At 44.1% G+C, this 18,487-nt stretch overlaps 1 protein-coding gene across 8 annotated transcripts in view; it reads left to right on the top strand.

Moving 5' to 3' along the window:
* The window catches only part of EPHB1 (EPH receptor B1), a 337,865-nt gene that overhangs the window by 102,087 nt on the left and 217,291 nt on the right, over window positions 1–18,487 (top strand). For all 8 annotated transcript variants that reach the window (XR_014565064.1, XR_014565065.1, XR_014565066.1 and 5 more), the window contains exon 2: window positions 7,709–7,773. Coding sequence is in view for 5 of the 8 variants with exons in the window: in XM_083741793.1 (XP_083597919.1) it covers window positions 7,709–7,773 (65 nt within the window). In the remaining 3 variants the exon portion in view is untranslated. The remainder of the gene's footprint in view (window positions 1–7,708; window positions 7,774–18,487) is intronic.

Below are 18,487 nucleotides of genomic sequence, written 5' to 3'. Positions count from 1 at the left end.
GAAAAGCTGGAAGGAAATTGGGGATGTGAGGGCAGAATGGAAAGACGGGCGGGGGGGGGGCGTGAAACATCTGACAACAACAAAGCAGATGAAAGAGCTGCTGGGAGTGAAAGAGGGAGGCATAGAAGGGGAATAGAGATGGCTCTGAAGCTTCTTGTCTGATTAATGATGCTCAGGCTGTGATCCATTGTAATCCTCTCATTAGCAAGCTGAGAAAAGTAATTTTACACTGGCCCCTGACCACCTTTCCCACTGCTTTTCTCCCCCACCAGTGATTGATTGTCCTCACAGATTCTTTGTTGTCCACATGCACACGCGGCCAAGGTGGCATTTTTGGAGTTGATGCAGAACTTGGTCTCCCTCCTGCAACACTGCAAAGTTTCGGCTTGGCTAGCAGACCACTGTTTCTGAAACTCGTGCATGTTTATAGCAGGAACTAGTGATGGAGAAACTTATTTATCTGTCGATGAAATTAACCACCACTTAAATACAGGGCACTTGAGGTTGCTTGCAACGACTAGCATAAATCAACAATAAGTTTATTTGTTTAAATGACTTTTTAGACTTCCTTTTAGTGCTGGGCCCTCATTAGGCAAATCCTAGCAAAGAACACATGGTATACCATCAAAATTAGAACATGTTAAAAATCCATTTTTAAAAAGGTAAAGTACCACCAACAGAGCACCCATGTCTCTCTAAGATAGGGTGGGAAACAGAATGTGGCCAGTGGGCCAGATTCTGATCTCTTCTACCCACTGCAGGCCATTTTGACAGGCGGGTGGGTGCACCCACCTGTCAATCACAATCCCATCAGGTGACCCAAAGTTAGAGAAAATCCTTTGTGGATGTAGCTCAGGCTGCAACTGCAGAGGGACTTCCTTTGCACTTATAGCAACCCAACTTTGGGCAAGGATTGTGAACTCTGTAGCATAGCCAGTCCCATTGGAGCTTGCTGTCTGCACTGTTCAGCTGACCCCATTAATCAGGCATATGATGGTGGGTATGGGGCAGATGAGTACAGTTTGAGAGAAGAGGCCATGAGGGTCAAATCTGGCACCTGGGCTGGGCCAAATTGGCCTGTGTGCATTTCCTCACCTCTGGCCTAAAGTATTCTTATCCAATCTGGTACCTTCCAGTTGTCTGGGGGGTCCAACTCCCATCAGCTTCAGCCAGCATAGGCAGTGTTCAGGCATGATGGAAAGTGTAGTTCAAAACCCCTGATGAGAACCTGGTTGGGAAAGGCAGCACAAAACAAATGTGCAAAAGTCATTCTGGCCACAGCTACTGTCTGTCTATGGGCCAAACAAGGTCCAATTACCTCTGTGTACCTGGCTCCATTGAAAAAATGCAACTCTCTTTAGAACAGGTTGAGGATCTGGAAAAGAATTTAGAAACGTGAATCCTGAAATCTCAAGAACAATGCCAAACATGCTTTATTTATTCTGAAATCCTCAGTTTTTCCCAAGCCACATTTATGATTTGTGGAGCCTGCCATTATTTCTGTGCAGAGGAACTCCTTGGCACTGGCTTCTTTACTTGGACTTCATAGGGGTGTGCGTGTGCATAAATGGAAGGAACTGTGAGCAGGAACAAATTGCCTGTAAGTCGGTTCTTAAAGGGCAATAAAGCAGTGGCAGTGAAATTATCATGGACATCTCGAAATTCCAATTAAACACACACACACACACACACACACACACACACACACTCGCTCCACATATCTGAGAGTAAAGGGCAGAGCTGTCTGAATTCAAGGATGTGGCTTACAGCACATCCAGAATCTTTCCCTTTAGAAATTAATCTCTGGTGAGTTCTGGCAGAGAGAGAGAGAGATTTGCTAGCTCTTTTTACTGGCCGTGCTTCTATACCAACAGGAGCCTGCCATGAAGAAATCCTGCTTTTGAAACCCTCCCTGTCTTTTATCTCCACATGCCGAAAAAAGCTTCACCTCCTTAATTTCTTCATTTCGGACAGCTTTTATAGGTATAGGAGCAGAGCCAGTGAAAACTCTCTCTCTCTCTCTCTCTCTCTCTCTCTCTCTCTCTCTCTCTCTCTCTCTCTCTGTTTGTGTCTACTTTAAAAAGAGAGTCAAAGAAAGGAGGCAACAGAGACCATCTTTCTTCACAATGAAGTGCGTCACCGGGAGAGAAATTCTGAGCCTAACGCTCTACAGATGTTCTGTATGGAGCCTTGGAACAGAGGGCACTCTAATTGACTACAGGTGTGACCCGTGACCAGGTAACATCCTCCCCTGCCTTGGAGAGGGTTACCAGAGGTCAGGTTCTAATCCACTGTCTTCAGAAGCTTTTATCCAGCATAAATGAGTGGGGCTGAGGAGGCTGAGCAAACTAAAGAGAAGAAGAAAAGGAGAAAACCCGCGCAGTAATAGAACCAAGCACTCATTTGTCATGTTAGAGCAAAGCTTTGTGACAAGCAGCGGCTGCTAACACTAATCCCCCTGTGTATTACAGTCATGCACTATAACACAGATAAGGAAGCTGAGCTGTGAAGGAGGCAACACCATCTTACCCCACCCCGGCTGCCCTGCTTCTCATAGCAGGGGATGATCGGGGGTGGGGGGGACATATTTGTTCAGCAGGAATATTTCCCCCCTCTGTTGTTTGCCTGAACTGCACAAGTCAATAGTTTCAAAGAACGCCAGCCACTGCCAAGTCTGGAGTGCGCAAAAGGGTTGCTTGCAGAGGAAGCACCTTGCAGCCTGGCTGAAGTTTATCAAAAGTACATTCCTGTGTCAGTGTTAAGTCAGAAAAACGTCCTCTGGGGAAGCAAGTCAGAAGCGTGCTGAGCTGCTGGACAGGAAGGGAAGGCAGAGGAGGGAAAATCCTTTTGACATCAACAATGGTTGTTGTTTTAAATAGATCCTGGCCTATAATTGGTCACAGCCAATTGCCCTTGAAAAGAAATGGGGGGGGGGATGATGGGTGAATAGTACAGATGCACTGTTGCAGCAAGATTACTGGCCCTTAGGCTGTGCTTGCACTAGCGAGTTTGTTATCCTCCTGTTCCTATGAACATTGTGCCATGGTCCATAGGTGCATCTGTGGTTCATATGTCTACCGAGCTGCAGGGAAATTACTTGTGTGTTATTAAATATGCTCGCTGTGTGAAGTGGTAAGTAGGCTTACTTGTTTATTGAGTTAGACGCATTTGCAAGGAAAGTTGACTTGAAATGGTTGAGTAGACTCTTCCCTGCCAGCTACAAGGAAGTCCACAGGAGGGGAAGCACATGGGATCTGGTGCAGACTGCACCAGCTCTCAGGATGGAATCTGTGGAAAATGACTTGTGGCACATGCAAGAACATAGCTGATATGAACACACCTTCAGTGTTTGAAAAGATCATCATGGGTCATCCGTTGCAACTCAGAGCATGTCAAGTTAGGGGTTTCACACATTTATAAAGTTCAGCCAATATCTGAAAACAAGATTATCACCCTGGGTTTGTTTAGCACCAAACCTGCACTGTCTGCACTGCAGATGTGAAAAGATAACAGTTTGTGGCAAGAACTGCCTGTTCTATGTAGGGAAGGGAGGAGCAACGGGCGTGTATAGAACTGTTTGCCATTTTGTGCCCTTCTTAATGTTTTCTACACTTTTGTTTGTGGTACAGGAGCTTTCAAAACTATTGATAGAACGCAGGGCTGAAGGTAGGCCACCCAACATCTAATGCATTACTGGCAGGTTGTGGTGAAGTATTTTCTTGTAAATTTCCTCTTCAAGACTACTTGAGCCACTGCAGGTAATGACTATGTTTATTCAGTGCTGCTGCAACTCAGTTTTGATATGTGCTCAGAAGATACACAGCATGAGCAGTTACTCTCCCCTTTCCATCACTCCTTTACTACTTAAATATTTAATTTTTTGGGGGGGGGGATCAACATTCCTGCTTGACATAATCATTGAAAAGTCAGGATGGTCAATCAAAATCTGGACCAGGTAGCAACTCTCTATCTACTGGTAATATGTGCAGTTAAGGGCTCAGGGCTTTCAATGTTTTGAGTCACTAGCTATGTATTGAAGTCAATAAGAATAGGCCTGGGTGAGCCTTGGGTTCATTCCCTCTCCTGTGGCATGACTGGGAGGAGGAAACTGAAAGCTATTGCTTCCATTTTTGATTAACCACAGTTTATTGTTACATATGAGGGACGTGGGTGTTGCTGCGGGTTAAACTGCAGAACCTAGGGCTTGCCGATTAGAAGGTGGTGGTTTGAATCCCCGCGACAGGGTGAGCTCTCATTGATTGGTCCCAGCTCCTGCCAACCTAGCAGTTCGAAAGCACGTCAAAGTGCAAGTAGATAAATAGGCACCGCTCCAGCAGAAAGGTAAACAGCATTTCCATGTGCTGCTCTCGTTCGCCAGAAGTGGCTTAGTCATGCTGGCCACATGACCTGGAAGCTGTATGCCAGCTCCCTCAGCCAATAAAGCTACATGAGTGCCGCAACCCCAGAGTCGTCCACGACTGGACCTAATGGTCAGGGGTCCCTTTACCTTTTTATTGTTACATATGAACCCTAAGCAGTGGTTAATCTTAACTATACTTTGTTGAAGCAAACCAGTTTCATAATTATTGAAGTTTGCTGGTTTTAACCATACCACAGTTAAAATTAACCATAGTTGGTTGGGTTCTGATGGTGTCACAGTCTCTGTTTAATAAAAAAAATGGAAGCAAAAGCTTCTACCTCATTATGGCTTCTCTGGAGGAATAGTGGGAGAGCATGTGAGCCTGAGGCTCACTCCCATTTTGATAAACCACGGTTTAACATGCTGCCCAAATGCAGCCACATCTTCAGGGGATTACTGAAGGGGGAGAGTGGTGTTGTATATCCCTTACTGACAAAACCTTGGTTACTTGAGTCTGAATAACAAATAGACTGTGAAGATGGTAATGCATTGAAGGAAGACACAAGGGTTTGCTGGGAGTTGGTTTGGAGGGAGATAGCACATTTCTTAAAATAAAGTACACTTAGAAGGATGTGGATGATTTCACAAAGTTTAAAACTTTCTGCCTTGGGGTGAAAGGTGGTGATCTGAAACATTATAGCTTTCTAAGCTGTGAGGTGTAAAGCGAGGAAATGCACAGGAAGGACAAATAGGGAACTGCTTGACCAGATGCTGGTGACAATTGTAATTTCCTTTTTCTAACATTTGGTGGAATTGCAGTAGACAAGCAACTTAATCTGTTGAAAACAAATAAATAAAACCTGGAAGATTTTTCTCCCCATCTGTCTGTCTATGTTTTGGTTGTTGCTATTATTGTTACTCTTAAAAACGAGAGTCTGGGAAAATATCAACAATATTTATTTTTTGTTAAACAAAAAACTACACCAAAAATCCTCCCTTAAAGAAATAAAATTTGACAACACATCCTAATAGTGTTGTTTGATATTGGTGCTTCTGATTTTTTGCCAGCACGGGCAAAGCATATAACCAACAAATCAATATATCTAGCAGATGCCAATATAGACATGGGGGGGGGGGGATATATTACAGATTTGGTCAGTCAGCCACCAGCTATTCATGGAAATGCCAATAATTGACTACATCCATCCTCTTCACTGCCGGGCAAAACAAAGCAATTTGAGAATAGAGCTGCAGTAACTGGCATATTTATATCCTCTAGTCTGGCATTTTGAATTCATTATGCTAGTTGCATTCCACTTATTAAAAAAATATGTAACATTCAAATGTTAGAGATGTGATAATGGAGATATGGGCTTAAGATAATAGGAAATCTGAGTCCTTTACTTGGACCACACTTTCAAAAGGGTTCTGAATGCTGAAGCCTGGCAATTATTTTGGTGCCTAATTGACCAATCAACAGCCCTGTTAAACTGAAGTGTTAGAATTTAAGCTGATCCATTGATTTTATTTTTATTTTTTGTGGGGAAGGGGTTTACTTAGCATCTTACACCTATGTACTTCAGCTCTCTGCACCAAGGCTATACTTTATTTGGCAGTGTTGGCTAAAAGACCCAACCTTAGGGTCAGGTCCTCCTTGTGATTCAGCCTTTTGTGTTTGAAGTGATGTAGAGAAAATGCAGCATGAACTCAGTCACATAGAGGTGAAGCCCACAGTGACTGGCAACAATTTCCAGGCCATCCAGATTTTCAGTTGCATTTAAGCATATATAAAATGGGTGTCGATGGTCAAAATTCATTTGTCTTCTGGTTAGGTTCAGTCCCTCAATCAACTTTACTCTAGTTCCTTTAAATCAAGGTGTGGCAAAAGAGCAATTGGGTTGAAACTCAGTTAGTTGGACTCAGTTGCCACTGGAAGCAATGGGGCAAGTTCGCTATGGCATGATCTATACCCTATTGATTTCATAGAATCACAGTGTTAGAGGGGGTCTTTTTGTTCCATCTGATCCAACCACTTGGTCCATGAAGGAAGTCCATAGCTAGAGCATCCTCAACAGGTGGCTGTCCATCCTTTGCTTGAAAACCTCCAGTGAGAGCCCATCACCTTCTTGGTGATTGATTCCATTGTTAGGTTTCTCTTACAGTACATAAATTTCTCCTAATTCTCAGCCACATCTACCCTCCTTCAGCTTAAGCCCATTCTGTGGGAACTAGGAGCAACTCATTTAGTCTGGATCTCACATCGTGCACAGTTTAACTTAAAAATAAAAGAAGCAGTAAGCTTTAAAAAAAATAAATAAATACAAAATCACCCTACAGTATACTGCAGTCTTGTGTGCATTCTAGAAAGGCAAAAGATTGCTGCCAATCTGACCCTTTGAGGGATATTTTAGCTTCTCTCTCATCTGATGGCCTCATTCAGTGTACATTGGATGTTCGGGTTGCGAACGTGATTCGTGTGGGAAGCACGTTCGCAACTCGCATGTGCGGGTCGTGATTCAGCGCTTCTGGGCATGTGCAAGTGCCGAAAACCGGAAGTAACCCATTCCGGTACTTCCAGGTTCAGTGCAGTGCGCAACCTGAAATCGCACAACCTGAAGCATCTGTAAGCCAAGGTATGACTGTACTTGTTTCATCAGTGCAAAGATGTTTAGCTTCCTCTCCCTCTAAATCTGTTCTGAGTTCCCCCTCAACCCTCTGGAGCAGATATGGGGAGGGGCATGGGGGCATGCACAGGGAGAGGAGGGGGAGTTCCATTGTGAACATGGAAATCATTGTGCTAACAGAACAAGTGCATTGGATTCTTCCCTGTATCTGTAAAGTCCTTGCTGGTGGGAGATGCCAACTTTATTTTAAAACCTAATAATCCTTAGCTAGTGTCTGGAGAGCATACTGGACCCTGAAAATAGAGAAATCTCTGAACTAAATGAATGTGCACATTTTGCATTGACTTCCACAGAGGTAGCTATTAGTTGTAGCAAAACAAGAGTCTTGTAGCATCATAAAGGCCAATAAATTGATTATGCCAGATATTTTTATGGAGTAGAGTCCACTTCATTAGATGCGCCTGGTGAAGTGGACTCTAATCTGTGAAAGCACATACCATAAGAGCATTCTTTAAAGTGCTTAGAAACTCTTTGCTATTATGTAGCCAAACTCCTAAATTGCAGTAAGCGCCTAAACTTGTGTCTACTTTCAGCAGTGATCATTTTCTATGGGTTTAGAATGAACATATATCTCCAGATACATCTTTGTAGTGTGTTTGTGATTTTATTCCAACTTCTCATTTGCTTAGTAATTCTTCTCTTTTTCCTTTTTGGTGGACTTCAGAAACCCTAATGGATACTCGGACAGCCACAGCTGAACTTGGATGGACAGCAAACCCACCTTCAGGGGTAAGTGGATATTTGACATGTTCCTGTGTGTCCGCTGGTTCTTAGAAGGTCTGGTAGGGGTTGTTCTCTTTTTTTATTCACGTAGGTAATAATTGCATGTATATGTCGGTTTTAATGTGTTGTATAAAAACCCTTGATTAAAAAAGACTTAATTTTTCTTTTTTATGTTGACCCAAACAATGGCAAAATCAACAAGTTTCATTTTATGCAAACAATATTAGGTATCTTTTTTTTCAACAGGTGGACTGCTATAATGGGTGGAATGTTTTTTCTTCTTCCATTAAACACACACACACACACACACACAGAGAGAGAGAGAGAGAGAGAGAGAGAGAGAGAGAGAGAAAGAGTATATAAGCTTATGATTTGGGGCTGGTTCACAATTCTTTTAAAAAAAATATTTCAGAAGAAGCTGTGGGCTGTCAATAATATTTAAACATTCAAAGTGACATATATGATGGGAACTTGACTCACGTCTCAGTCATCAGGATGCTATTTTTTTCTTTGTTGAAAAAAGAATTTGGAATGAAAAGAAATCCCACTTGCTCTTTGGATTCCCAGATAATAATCAGCAACTCCCTTGGCAGGTCCTCTGGCTGCGTAGGGCTGCATGATGCAGCAATATGTGAGACACTCACTGCCTTGCCAGACTTGACTGTCATATGGTCCTATTTCCTTGAGAGTGGCTGTGTGTGGCAGGTGTGCAGCCCCCTTTTTTCAAGCCCACCTCTCTGCACAGTGGAGGCAGATTGGGCACTGCCTGTGCTGTGCTTTCAGCCAACCCAACACAATGATCTTTCACTGATGTGGGAAGTCAGTTATGTTAAGCTTTCCATTCTCTTCCCACCCCCACCCCCCAGCCACATCCCACAATGGGGCTGTTTTTCCTACTCACACTCAGATATCAGCAGCCCCCATGAATCCCAGTTTCTGATGATGACACACTGTGTGCATTTGGGAAGCGGTGGGGCGGTGCAAACAGCTGCCTGGGAGCTGGTTTGAACTTTTTGCCAATTCCACCTTTTGCATTTATTCTCCAGATCCTATTATACAGCAGTGAGTCACCCCCTGCCTGTGTATATAACCATGCAGGGAAATAACAGCTCAGCAGGGAACACTCTGCATGCTCCTTTGTAGCTTGCAATGCACCCTGGGTGCTGGGGGGAATTCCTTCACACGTATTGCTATGTGCAGCGGGAGGGAGATGCTACTTTCAGACTGCAGAGAGGAGCAGAGTGTGTACTAGGGCAGGGTCCCCACCTCTTGGGGGACCATTTGGGTGTCTAAGAAACTATCATGGGCACCACAAAATACTCATTTCGCCGACGAAAATCTGGCCATGCCAAAAAGAACAGACAAACCACTTACACTCCCCACCCCCAAAAAACCAGACAAGAAAATAATCATGCAGCTACACCTCCAAACAGGCAGCCCTGTCAAACAAATAAAATGAAATGAAATAAATTGAAAGGGGTAGGGGCCTTCGTAGGTGGCAGGGAGGGTTTCAGAGCCAAGTATTTGGCACTAGGGGAAGATCTGGAATAGGGAGCCCATTCTTTTGATGGGAAATGCAGGATACCAAGAAGGTTTGACAGTGGGACTGAATATCGTGTGTTTACAAAGAAGATGGAAGTCTGGAGTGGGAAGTGAGTTTGGGGAAGAGCAGCTTCCTAGTCCTGGCTGCAGTCCTATGCACACTTGGGAGTAAGAAGTACCATTGAACACAGTGAGCCAGCCATAGACTTGCGCTGCTTGTCTGTTGGAGAGTTTGTGCGCAAATGTAGAACTATTTTGAAGGTGTATACTTGGTGTTACATGCAACTGCATACTGTATATCAAAAGCATGCTGCAGTGGTGTGGGGTGAGATGCTGCAGTAGGTTGTGTGCGGAGGAAAAGTTTTTTCGTCTTTCAAGCCATTTTTAGCCCCCAACCCACCCAATACAGCTTCAAGCAGCGGATGTGGTTCCCTGGTTTTATCCCATAGTATGAGTCCCGCAGTTGGTCTGGCAAGTCTAGATGGTATGTTCATACATATCAAGGATTCCTCTAAGTGGGCTTCCAGATGGGTGTTTATTTTGGGGTTGGTGCTGCTCACGCACGCAACCCTTTCACAGTGTCCACGTGATGTCAGGACATCAAAAATGCCAGTCTTCAGTCTCTCTCTCTCTCACCCCAATTTAATCTGGATTTTCCCTTTCTGTGGAAAAGCTGACAAATGCTTAAAAACACAAACAAAACCCTCTTGCCAATGGCTCATTTGCGATATTAAGCCCCCCCGTCTGCATCCACCCCTTAGACCCTCTGGTATTGTCAACACGACAGACAGTCTGTAAACCAAATGTTCTTGTTTTTCCTAGGCCTTTGGTTCTGGGCAGTTTGCCTTGACTGATTGCTTGCTTTATCATGGTAGCTGTCCATGTGGAGAGGATTCATGCTCTTCTGTGGTTTGCCATGTGCCTTTGGCGCGATACATCAGTATTAGCTGCACAGTGTCAATCGGCTCAATATGTCAGTTTCAGCTTCGCAGGGGCATGTTGCCTTTCAGAAGGAATTGACCAAGACTTGCCCCTACCTCCTTGGCTGCTGCCACCCCTTAGGTGAACGGAGCATGTATGCTTAGCCCTCTCTCTTCCCTCCTTGTCTCTCTTGCACTCTCTACCTAAAGGATTATAATTAGGAAACATTAGCAGGCTCAAAGCAGCTTTCGTACCTGAACACCATTCATAATTGCACTCAGCAGTGCTCTTCTCTGGCTATTAATGTCACTTCTATGAAGTAATGAGGAACAAACCACCTTCAGGCACTTAAAACATCTTCTTTATACAATAGGTGCATTTGAAGAATGGGAGCATAAAATAACCCAACTCGCATTCCCCTGACAGTGAAAGTGATCAACAAAGACAGGGACAGGTGCATGAGAAAAAGATCAGTGAGAAAGATGGTCTCTGCCTTAATAGGTAGGTTTAAACAGGTGACAGAGAGCTAGCTGCGGGGGGGGGGGGGAGAGAAGGCTGTGCTGGAGACAATTGTTTTGTCAGCAATGGAAAGATTGAGAGACAGAGAGTCGTGCCAAAGCAGCGAAGATAAAAAGGACTCTTAACAAGAGGGAAATGAATCGTTCCTATTAATTGACCTTTGCAGATGTTTCTTTTCTGTACATAATTTTATTGCACCTCAAAGGATGTGGCTGATAGTTGCTGCAGCAATATCTCACTTTGCTGCAATATTTCATCCCTTTGGGCCACTTTGGGTGTGGTTCCTCTAAAAGGGGCCTTTGGAATCATTCTTGGGTGGAGGAGGAGGAGGAGGAGGAGGAGGAGGAGAAGAAGAAGAAGAAGAAGAAGAAGAGGAGGAGGAGGAGGAGGAGGAGGAGGAGGAGTTTGGACTTGATATCCCGCCTTTCACTCCCCTTAAGGAGTCTCAAAGCAGCTAACAATCTCCTTTCCCTTCTCCCCCAACACTCTGTGAGGTGAGTGAGGCTGAGAGACTTCAGAGAAGTGTGACTAGCCCAAAGTCGCCTAGCAGCTGCGTGTGGAGGAGTGGGGAAGCAAACCCGGTTCACCAGATTACGAGTCCACCGCTCTTAACCACTACACCATGCTGGCGTAGATAATGCCAATCCAGCACTCCTTCCAGTGTGCCTGTGAATCTCCAATCTCACTGTCACCTCCTTCCCTTCCTTTCCTTCCTGGTAAGCAGCAGTGATGCCCTTGCATCCAGCCCTTGGGGTGAACCACTTCTGCATAGTTATGCATTACACGGGGAAGTGTCTAATTCTGCTGTTTGGTGAGCCATATTATACATCTGGCAGAGACCTATGTCTGAGAACCAGTCTCCATCAAACATCTAAAAAGCAGTGTGTATGTTTCCTTGCACACACAGTGGTGGTGCGGGACATGAAGGAAGAAACTGTGGGCCTGGCTTGCTTTTCCCTTTCTCTGCCTCCCACATCTCCCTTGAAGCCATTTTTCTCCTAATTGCCCCAGAAACGTGTCTGAGAATCTGCATTAGAAAAAATAAGCCAGAGAAGACTGTGTCGTGGCAGGGGAAGAGAGTGGATCCGGCTTGGTGCATCTCTCCTGTGATTCCCAATCTCCCTCTTTACGCGTTTGGCAGAAACCTGAATTTGCTTTAAGAGTGTTCTGTCTCCTTGTACGCACCATGACTATGGAGAGGGAACATCACTTCCTTGCCTACTGCTTTGGGGAGGGAAAAAATATTTGTGACATGAAACAGAACTTGTTGCTGCTATCTCAAAGAGAGAGAGAAATTGCCAGGAAAATGCGTAGTCAACGGGATGGCAATGAATGCAGACAAAAGACAGAGCAGGTGGATAGATAAATATGGTATCTAGCAACAAACATATGGATCGGCAGACCAATTCTGTACACAGTCAGAGGCTGCAGTGGAAGAGAAGAAAGGCAGAGCTAGAAGGCAGAACAGATAGGAAGGCAGATGGATGATATGAGGGGGAAAGGGGGCATGGGGGGGAGGCAGGTAGAGGAGAGGAAAAACAACAACAAAGAAAGCTAATTCAAAGGGAAAATGGAATAGGGGGAAATTGAGTATGTATATGCTTCCCTTTCTTAGGTATTTCAGTTGGATGCATGGATATTAGCAGGGCTAGAACCAGTACCTGGCGTTGTTGGAGGTTGGTAGAGCTTCATGTCCTGGCAAGAGGCATATTATCACAGCTTCTTCCTCCACTGCTATAGCTGCCTCCACTGCCTCTTTCTTTTCCACCTTTCCCAGCCACAGCCATTGCTAACTGTAGGGTGCCCATCTTATGATGCCCCTAAACCAGCTTAGGAGTCAGAGCTGGCACATGTTGCTCCTATGCTGCTACACACTTTTGCTCTTGCATGTGTAGACTGAATGCCTGAAGTGGACTTCAGCATCACATCAGAAATGACCCTGAGATCTCACTTTAAACTGGCTTTAATCCGAGTAAAGGTAAAGGGACCCCTGACCGTTAACTCTAGGGTTGCGGCGCTCATCTCGCTTTACTGGCTGAGGGAGCTGGCATTTGTCCGCAGACAGTTTTTCTGGGTCATGTGGCCAGCATGACTAAGCTGCTTCTGGTGAACCAGAGCAGCACACAGAAATGCCATTTACCTTCCCACTGCAGCGGTACCTATTTATCTACTTGCGCTTTGATGTGCTTTCGAACTGCTAGGTTGGCAGGAGCAGGGACCGAGCAATGGGAGAAGAAGAAGAAGAAGAGTTTGGATTTGATATCCTGCTTTATCACTACCCGAAGGAGTCTCAAAGCAGCTAACATTCTCCTTTTCCTTCCTCCCCCACAACAAACACTCTGTGAGGTGAGTGGGGCTGAGAGACTTCAAAGAAGTGTGACTGGCCCAAGGTCACCCAGCAGCTGCATGTGGAGGAGCGGAGACGCGAACCCGGTTCCCCAGATTACGAGTCTATCGCTCTTAACCACTACACCACACTGGGGAGCTCACCCCGTTGCGGGGATTTGAACTGCCAACCTTTTGATTGGCAAGCCCTAGGCTCTGTCGTTTAGACCACAGCACCACCCACGTCCCTTAATCCAAGTAGTTCACCTAAATTATTGTGCAGATAGGAGGGGGTGTTATGTTCATGGGTACCCCTAGGGATCAGTTATTGTAAATATTGTTTATTGTTGTTAATAAGACAGATTCTTCCATCATTTAGTCATGTTGCTGTGGACGGAAATAGTTAAGGTGGGGCCAAGCATCCTGAGGGGGTAATTGGATTTGAAACGGCCCTTAATTATCCAGGGAAAGAAGTCCAGCTATTCCTTACATGACGTTAATGATCATAAAAGGGTCTGGACTTCAGGTGGAATCTAATTGGTCAATAATAGCAAGGATATATCTCCCTAGGTAAGGACTGTAACCAGATTATGTGCAGCCATCAAAAGGGAAACAGAAAAGGAAAATAACTCATCTCTTACACTATTGTTAGCTAGGTTCAGGGAGAGGGGTGGAGAGGGTCCCTGTTGAAAGAAGGGGGAAATACTGGGTTTTGTGGCTAGTCCACCAGATTGATTGTGGAATGAAAAAAAGCAGCTTAATATGTTGAGACATGAGTAACACTTCTGCTTGTGTGAGCCATCTCTTCTTCCTACCATTGTCAGAGTTCCACACCAAGCAAGGAGGTCTTCAGTTATGTGTAGTTTGCTGTCATATCTGAATCATATGCCTGATTTGGGCATGTGCCTTTCACCAAGGAAAAAAAACCAAATTAAGTTTTAAAAATAAAATATGGTATTCTTAGCTGCCTTGAAGCCAGGATTGCTGGAGAATTCTAAGAAACCACAAACCCAGTGCACTTTTCAAAGGTTTAGTCAGCCATCTTGATTCAACATGGCATTCAAACACAGATGAAAAGTCATTGATCTCAGGAAACATCATACAAAAATTGGTTAGTATATCTTAAGAAGTGCCCAAATGAATAGAAAACAGTAAATGCCCCCCCCCAATGTATAGTAAATATATCCTATAGGGGAGGGAAAGGAAAAAAGGTGGCACATATTAGAGCACAGCAGTAAGGTAAGAGCAGAGAAAAAGCAAATGCATATAAATTGAGTGTCTGAACATGAAACTAATAAAAGCAGGAAAATGAATAATATTCATTAATAATTTAATATCTGGCAAGCTGGATGTGTGTGCAGAAGCAGAGGAGTGCTCTGGGAAAAACACATTGCTTCAAAAATCAGGAAAGTTAATTATTTTATCTCTGGAAAGAGCATACAAAAATGCTGTTGAGAGTGCCATAGCACTTTAAGATATAACAGTTTTGTTATAAGCTTTCATGAACAAGAGTCTGCTGCATCAAGTACTAGTTTCAAGAAACCCAGATTAGGACTGACCACAGTTTAGGTTTCAGAAGATGGGCTAAACTGTGGTTAAACTAAAATGGAAGTGGAGGTTGCAGGAGGAGATGGAGAGAGTGAACAAATCTGGGGCTCTGAGGCTCTTTCTTATAAAACTGAACACAATGTAGCACAATCATAGAATGCAGTCACTGATGGGGAGTTACTACTCTTTTCTAACCATTCCTTCAAATTCTCAAGTTTTTTCTGCTGTCTCAAAAGTTCCCATTCTTTCCACCTTCTTGCCTCTGGATTTATTGTTGTTTCTTTCAGATACAATTGGTTTTCCACACTATTTTTCCACACCATGGTTATGAAATATCTTTATATGCCATCTTTTTTGCCTCTAAGAAGGGTAGCAGTTATTAAAAGCAATATGAAAATCAGTACAATAAGAAATGAAAAAGCAACAACATTTGAATAACTGCTTTTACTAGAGAAGTACCTGTCAGTCAACGTAGTCTCATGAGAATGACAACATTGCTACCAGGTACCTGAAGGATGGCCAGGTCAGCACTATAAGAATGTCTGTGGTAAAGGTGCTAGCATAGGTGCCAACACAGAGAAAGCCTTGTTGCTGAACACATGCCACACAGCCTCTGAATGTAAGGATAACTCAATTAGAGCATCTGTAGCTGATCTTAGAAAGAGGAGGAGTAAGCCCTTCAGAAATTTTGGTCCCAAGCTGTTTAGGACTTTGTGTCAAAGCCAACACATTAAATTGTATTTCCTGGTAGAACCTTCGCCTCCCCAAGCCGTCCAGCTCCCCAGAGCAGATTTGGGGATGAGCTGTATGTGCACAGGGGGAGGAGAGGTGGGGGATTCCCATTGTGCTAGAGGGAATCTACACTCGTGTCTCCTAGTGCAACAGGTTCACTGAATATGGCCCAGCATGGAAATCAGTGAAGATCTTTTAACTTAGGCAAGATATGTTCAGACCCGTCCCAGTTAACCAGGTGGCTGCTGTGTTCCAAAACAAGTGAAGTTTCTGAAAAGTTTTCAAAGGCAGCCCTGCATATATTGCATTGCATAAATCGAACCTAAGTGTTGTTAGGGCATGGAACACTGTGGCTAGGCTGCCTCTGTTTTCATGTGGCTTCTGTTGGCATACCAACCTAAGCTGATTAAAGGCACTTCATGCCTCTGATGCCAGCTGGACATTCAGAGTGAGATCCAGGTCTAATAGCACCTCCAAGCTGCATATCCATCCAGAACAGGTTGTTGACCATCTGCTTGGCCAATGGAAATGTCTACAAATAGTACCTCCATCTTGTCTGAATTAATCTTCAGTTTATGAGGCCTTATCTAGCCAATTACTGACTCTAGGCAGCCATTTCCACTGCCTCTCCTAGAGCAAACAAATAAGAGAAATAGAGCTTCATGTCATCAGCATATTGATAGCCCTTTGCTACAAAACTCACCATGACCTCTGACAGCAGTTTGGTGTAGAAATTAAATAGCATGGGAGACTAAATGGAGCTCTGCACCCCACCCCACCGCCCAGCCCAGGCATAGCCCTCCAGCTGTTTTGGGACTACAATTCCCATCATCTCTTGACCACTGGTCCTGTTATCTAGGGATGATGGGTGTTGTAGTCCCAAAACAGCTGTAGGGCCATGCCTGATCTAGCCCAATGGTATAAAAGGCATAGTGCAGAACTAAACTCTATTCTTCCTTATAGCATCCCTTCTGGAACTTACCTGTCAGGTAAGAGGGGACTCGCTAGAGCATGATGGCTCCTATTCACACCCCAGAAGGTTACCATGATCAATGGCACTGAAAACCACCAAGAGGATCTGGATAATCTGTGGGAGAGAAAGGTTTGGGGGAGAAAGATCCTCACTCTCTCACAACAGAGTTAAGCACAATTGCCCTAAGCACATTAAAACTTGGCTAGATTTACTTCTGCCCACATCCACCTTTAAACAAATGTTCCCCATGAAAATTCTTAGGCTAGAATAAATCACAGGCACTTAGCTTTGTAAATAAGTGGATATTATACTCAGCTTCCAGAAGTTACAGCAAACAAGTCTCCATTCATTGGCAGTAAATGAAGGTGAAAAAGGTTCCAAATGACTTTAAAAGGAAAAGAACTTGGTTCTCTTACAAAAAGGATTGTGCAATCTTCAGTTAGCAAAGATGCAGGCTTTAAAATCTCCCTTTTGGAGAGATTCAGTTCACTTGCTTTTTCTTACAGTTGGGAGCCATTATATGGCTCCTTCATTGCTTGTTCCTGGAGTCATGAAGTGAAAAAAGAAAGAGGTGGTTGGGGAACACAGGCTGCTGTGGGCCTGCCAAGCCACACTCACTCTGGTAACTTGAGTTCAGGGCTCAGGTTAACCCTTTCATACACACAAGTGTGAGAATCAGCAAGGCCAAAGAACCCATTTATGTTTTACTATGTAGCTCATAACCTATTACAGAACTCCAGACTCTGCCTTATTCAAAGTCAGAATATTTGTCCATCTAGCCTAGGACCAGCCCTATCATGAGGCAGAATGAAGTGGTTGCTAATTTTGTATGCTCTGAAAGGGAAGCAAATTGTTAATTTATTAATATTGTATTGTTTATTCCCAAGGAGAGGCAGTTGTGGGGCTTTCTACTTCAGATGCCAAAATAACTTGGCCAGCCTTGGGTACTATGCATCTTGAGTCGAGGATAGGCACCACTTGCTCTTCTGTGTTAGGCAGCAAAATGTCTGGGTCAGCCCTGACGTAGCTCAGCATTATCCTGCTCTTCAGGGTATGAAGGGAAGGTCCTTCCCATCAAGGATTGAATTTGGGGTCTTCAGCACAGAAAACAATTCCTCTGCCACTTACTATGGTCCCTTCCCAACCAGATTGATCATGGCAGCTGTTGTTCCAAAAATCACATTTGCTGAACGTCAATATTTCAAATCTGCAGTGGCTTAATGTGGAGACATCAGTTGGTGAATTCAACAGCATGAGAATCCACTGAACACATTGTACCTATTTCCTTTCACCCAATCACCATCTGGCCTCAAAGAACATGGAATTCATGCTCAACACACAAGGGTCCAAGGTAGAGAAGGGGAATCAACCCAGAGGTGAATTTGTGACACATGGATGTACATTAAAACTCTGCCCGCTTTGCATGTTTGTACTCTTTACCTAAAGTGGCCAGAGGGGCATGTTAAGAGCCCATTCCTAACTGCTTCATGCAACATTGGTGCCTGTCTAAGCTGGACAGTCTGCAGTGCTTAATTCCCAGGCGGGACATGAAGATGGATTTTCTGTAACACATTTGCAGCTGCACTATGGCTGATGTGTGCCTGCTTTATGTTGTAATATATTACTGGTTTTGGTGTACTGAAGGATTGTAGGGACCATTCTGATGGCCATTGTGAGTCAAGCAAACCTTATGCAGCCTGCAGAGACTATAATAGAAATTAACATCTGTGTCTTTAAGTGAAACACAGCAGCATCACCTAGCCTTGGGAAATAATTATTCTCTTAAAAGAATAATAAAAAGCCAGTCAGATCAGTGTAGCCATCTGCTAAAGGAGGAACTAGCTCCAAGGGGCTAGATTCTCATCTGGTGTAAATTAGTGGCAGCAGGATGGGCTTGGTGTGCTAATGGAGGATTATATCCTTGCATTTGAGAGAGATGATTGGCATAGGAGTTTTCTACATAACTGGTGTGCAGCGTTCTTGACTTGTTCAGTGGTGCACATGTTTATAATCCCCGCTTGCTGTTTCATATGCCTGTATTTTTCACCTGCCATCTGTAGCTCTTTGGCCATCCTCTTCGTGCTAACCCTGTGAAGCAAACACAGGTTAATATTGGATCTTTAGATAGCATTTTAATGTGCACAGTGAATCCGCATCTTG

This window comes from Podarcis gaigeae, assembly GCF_964106915.1.
Source record: "Podarcis gaigeae genome assembly, chromosome: 5".
NCBI lineage: Eukaryota > Metazoa > Chordata > Lepidosauria > Squamata > Lacertidae > Podarcis > Podarcis gaigeae.
This window is presented reverse-complemented; position numbering and strand designations above follow the sequence as displayed.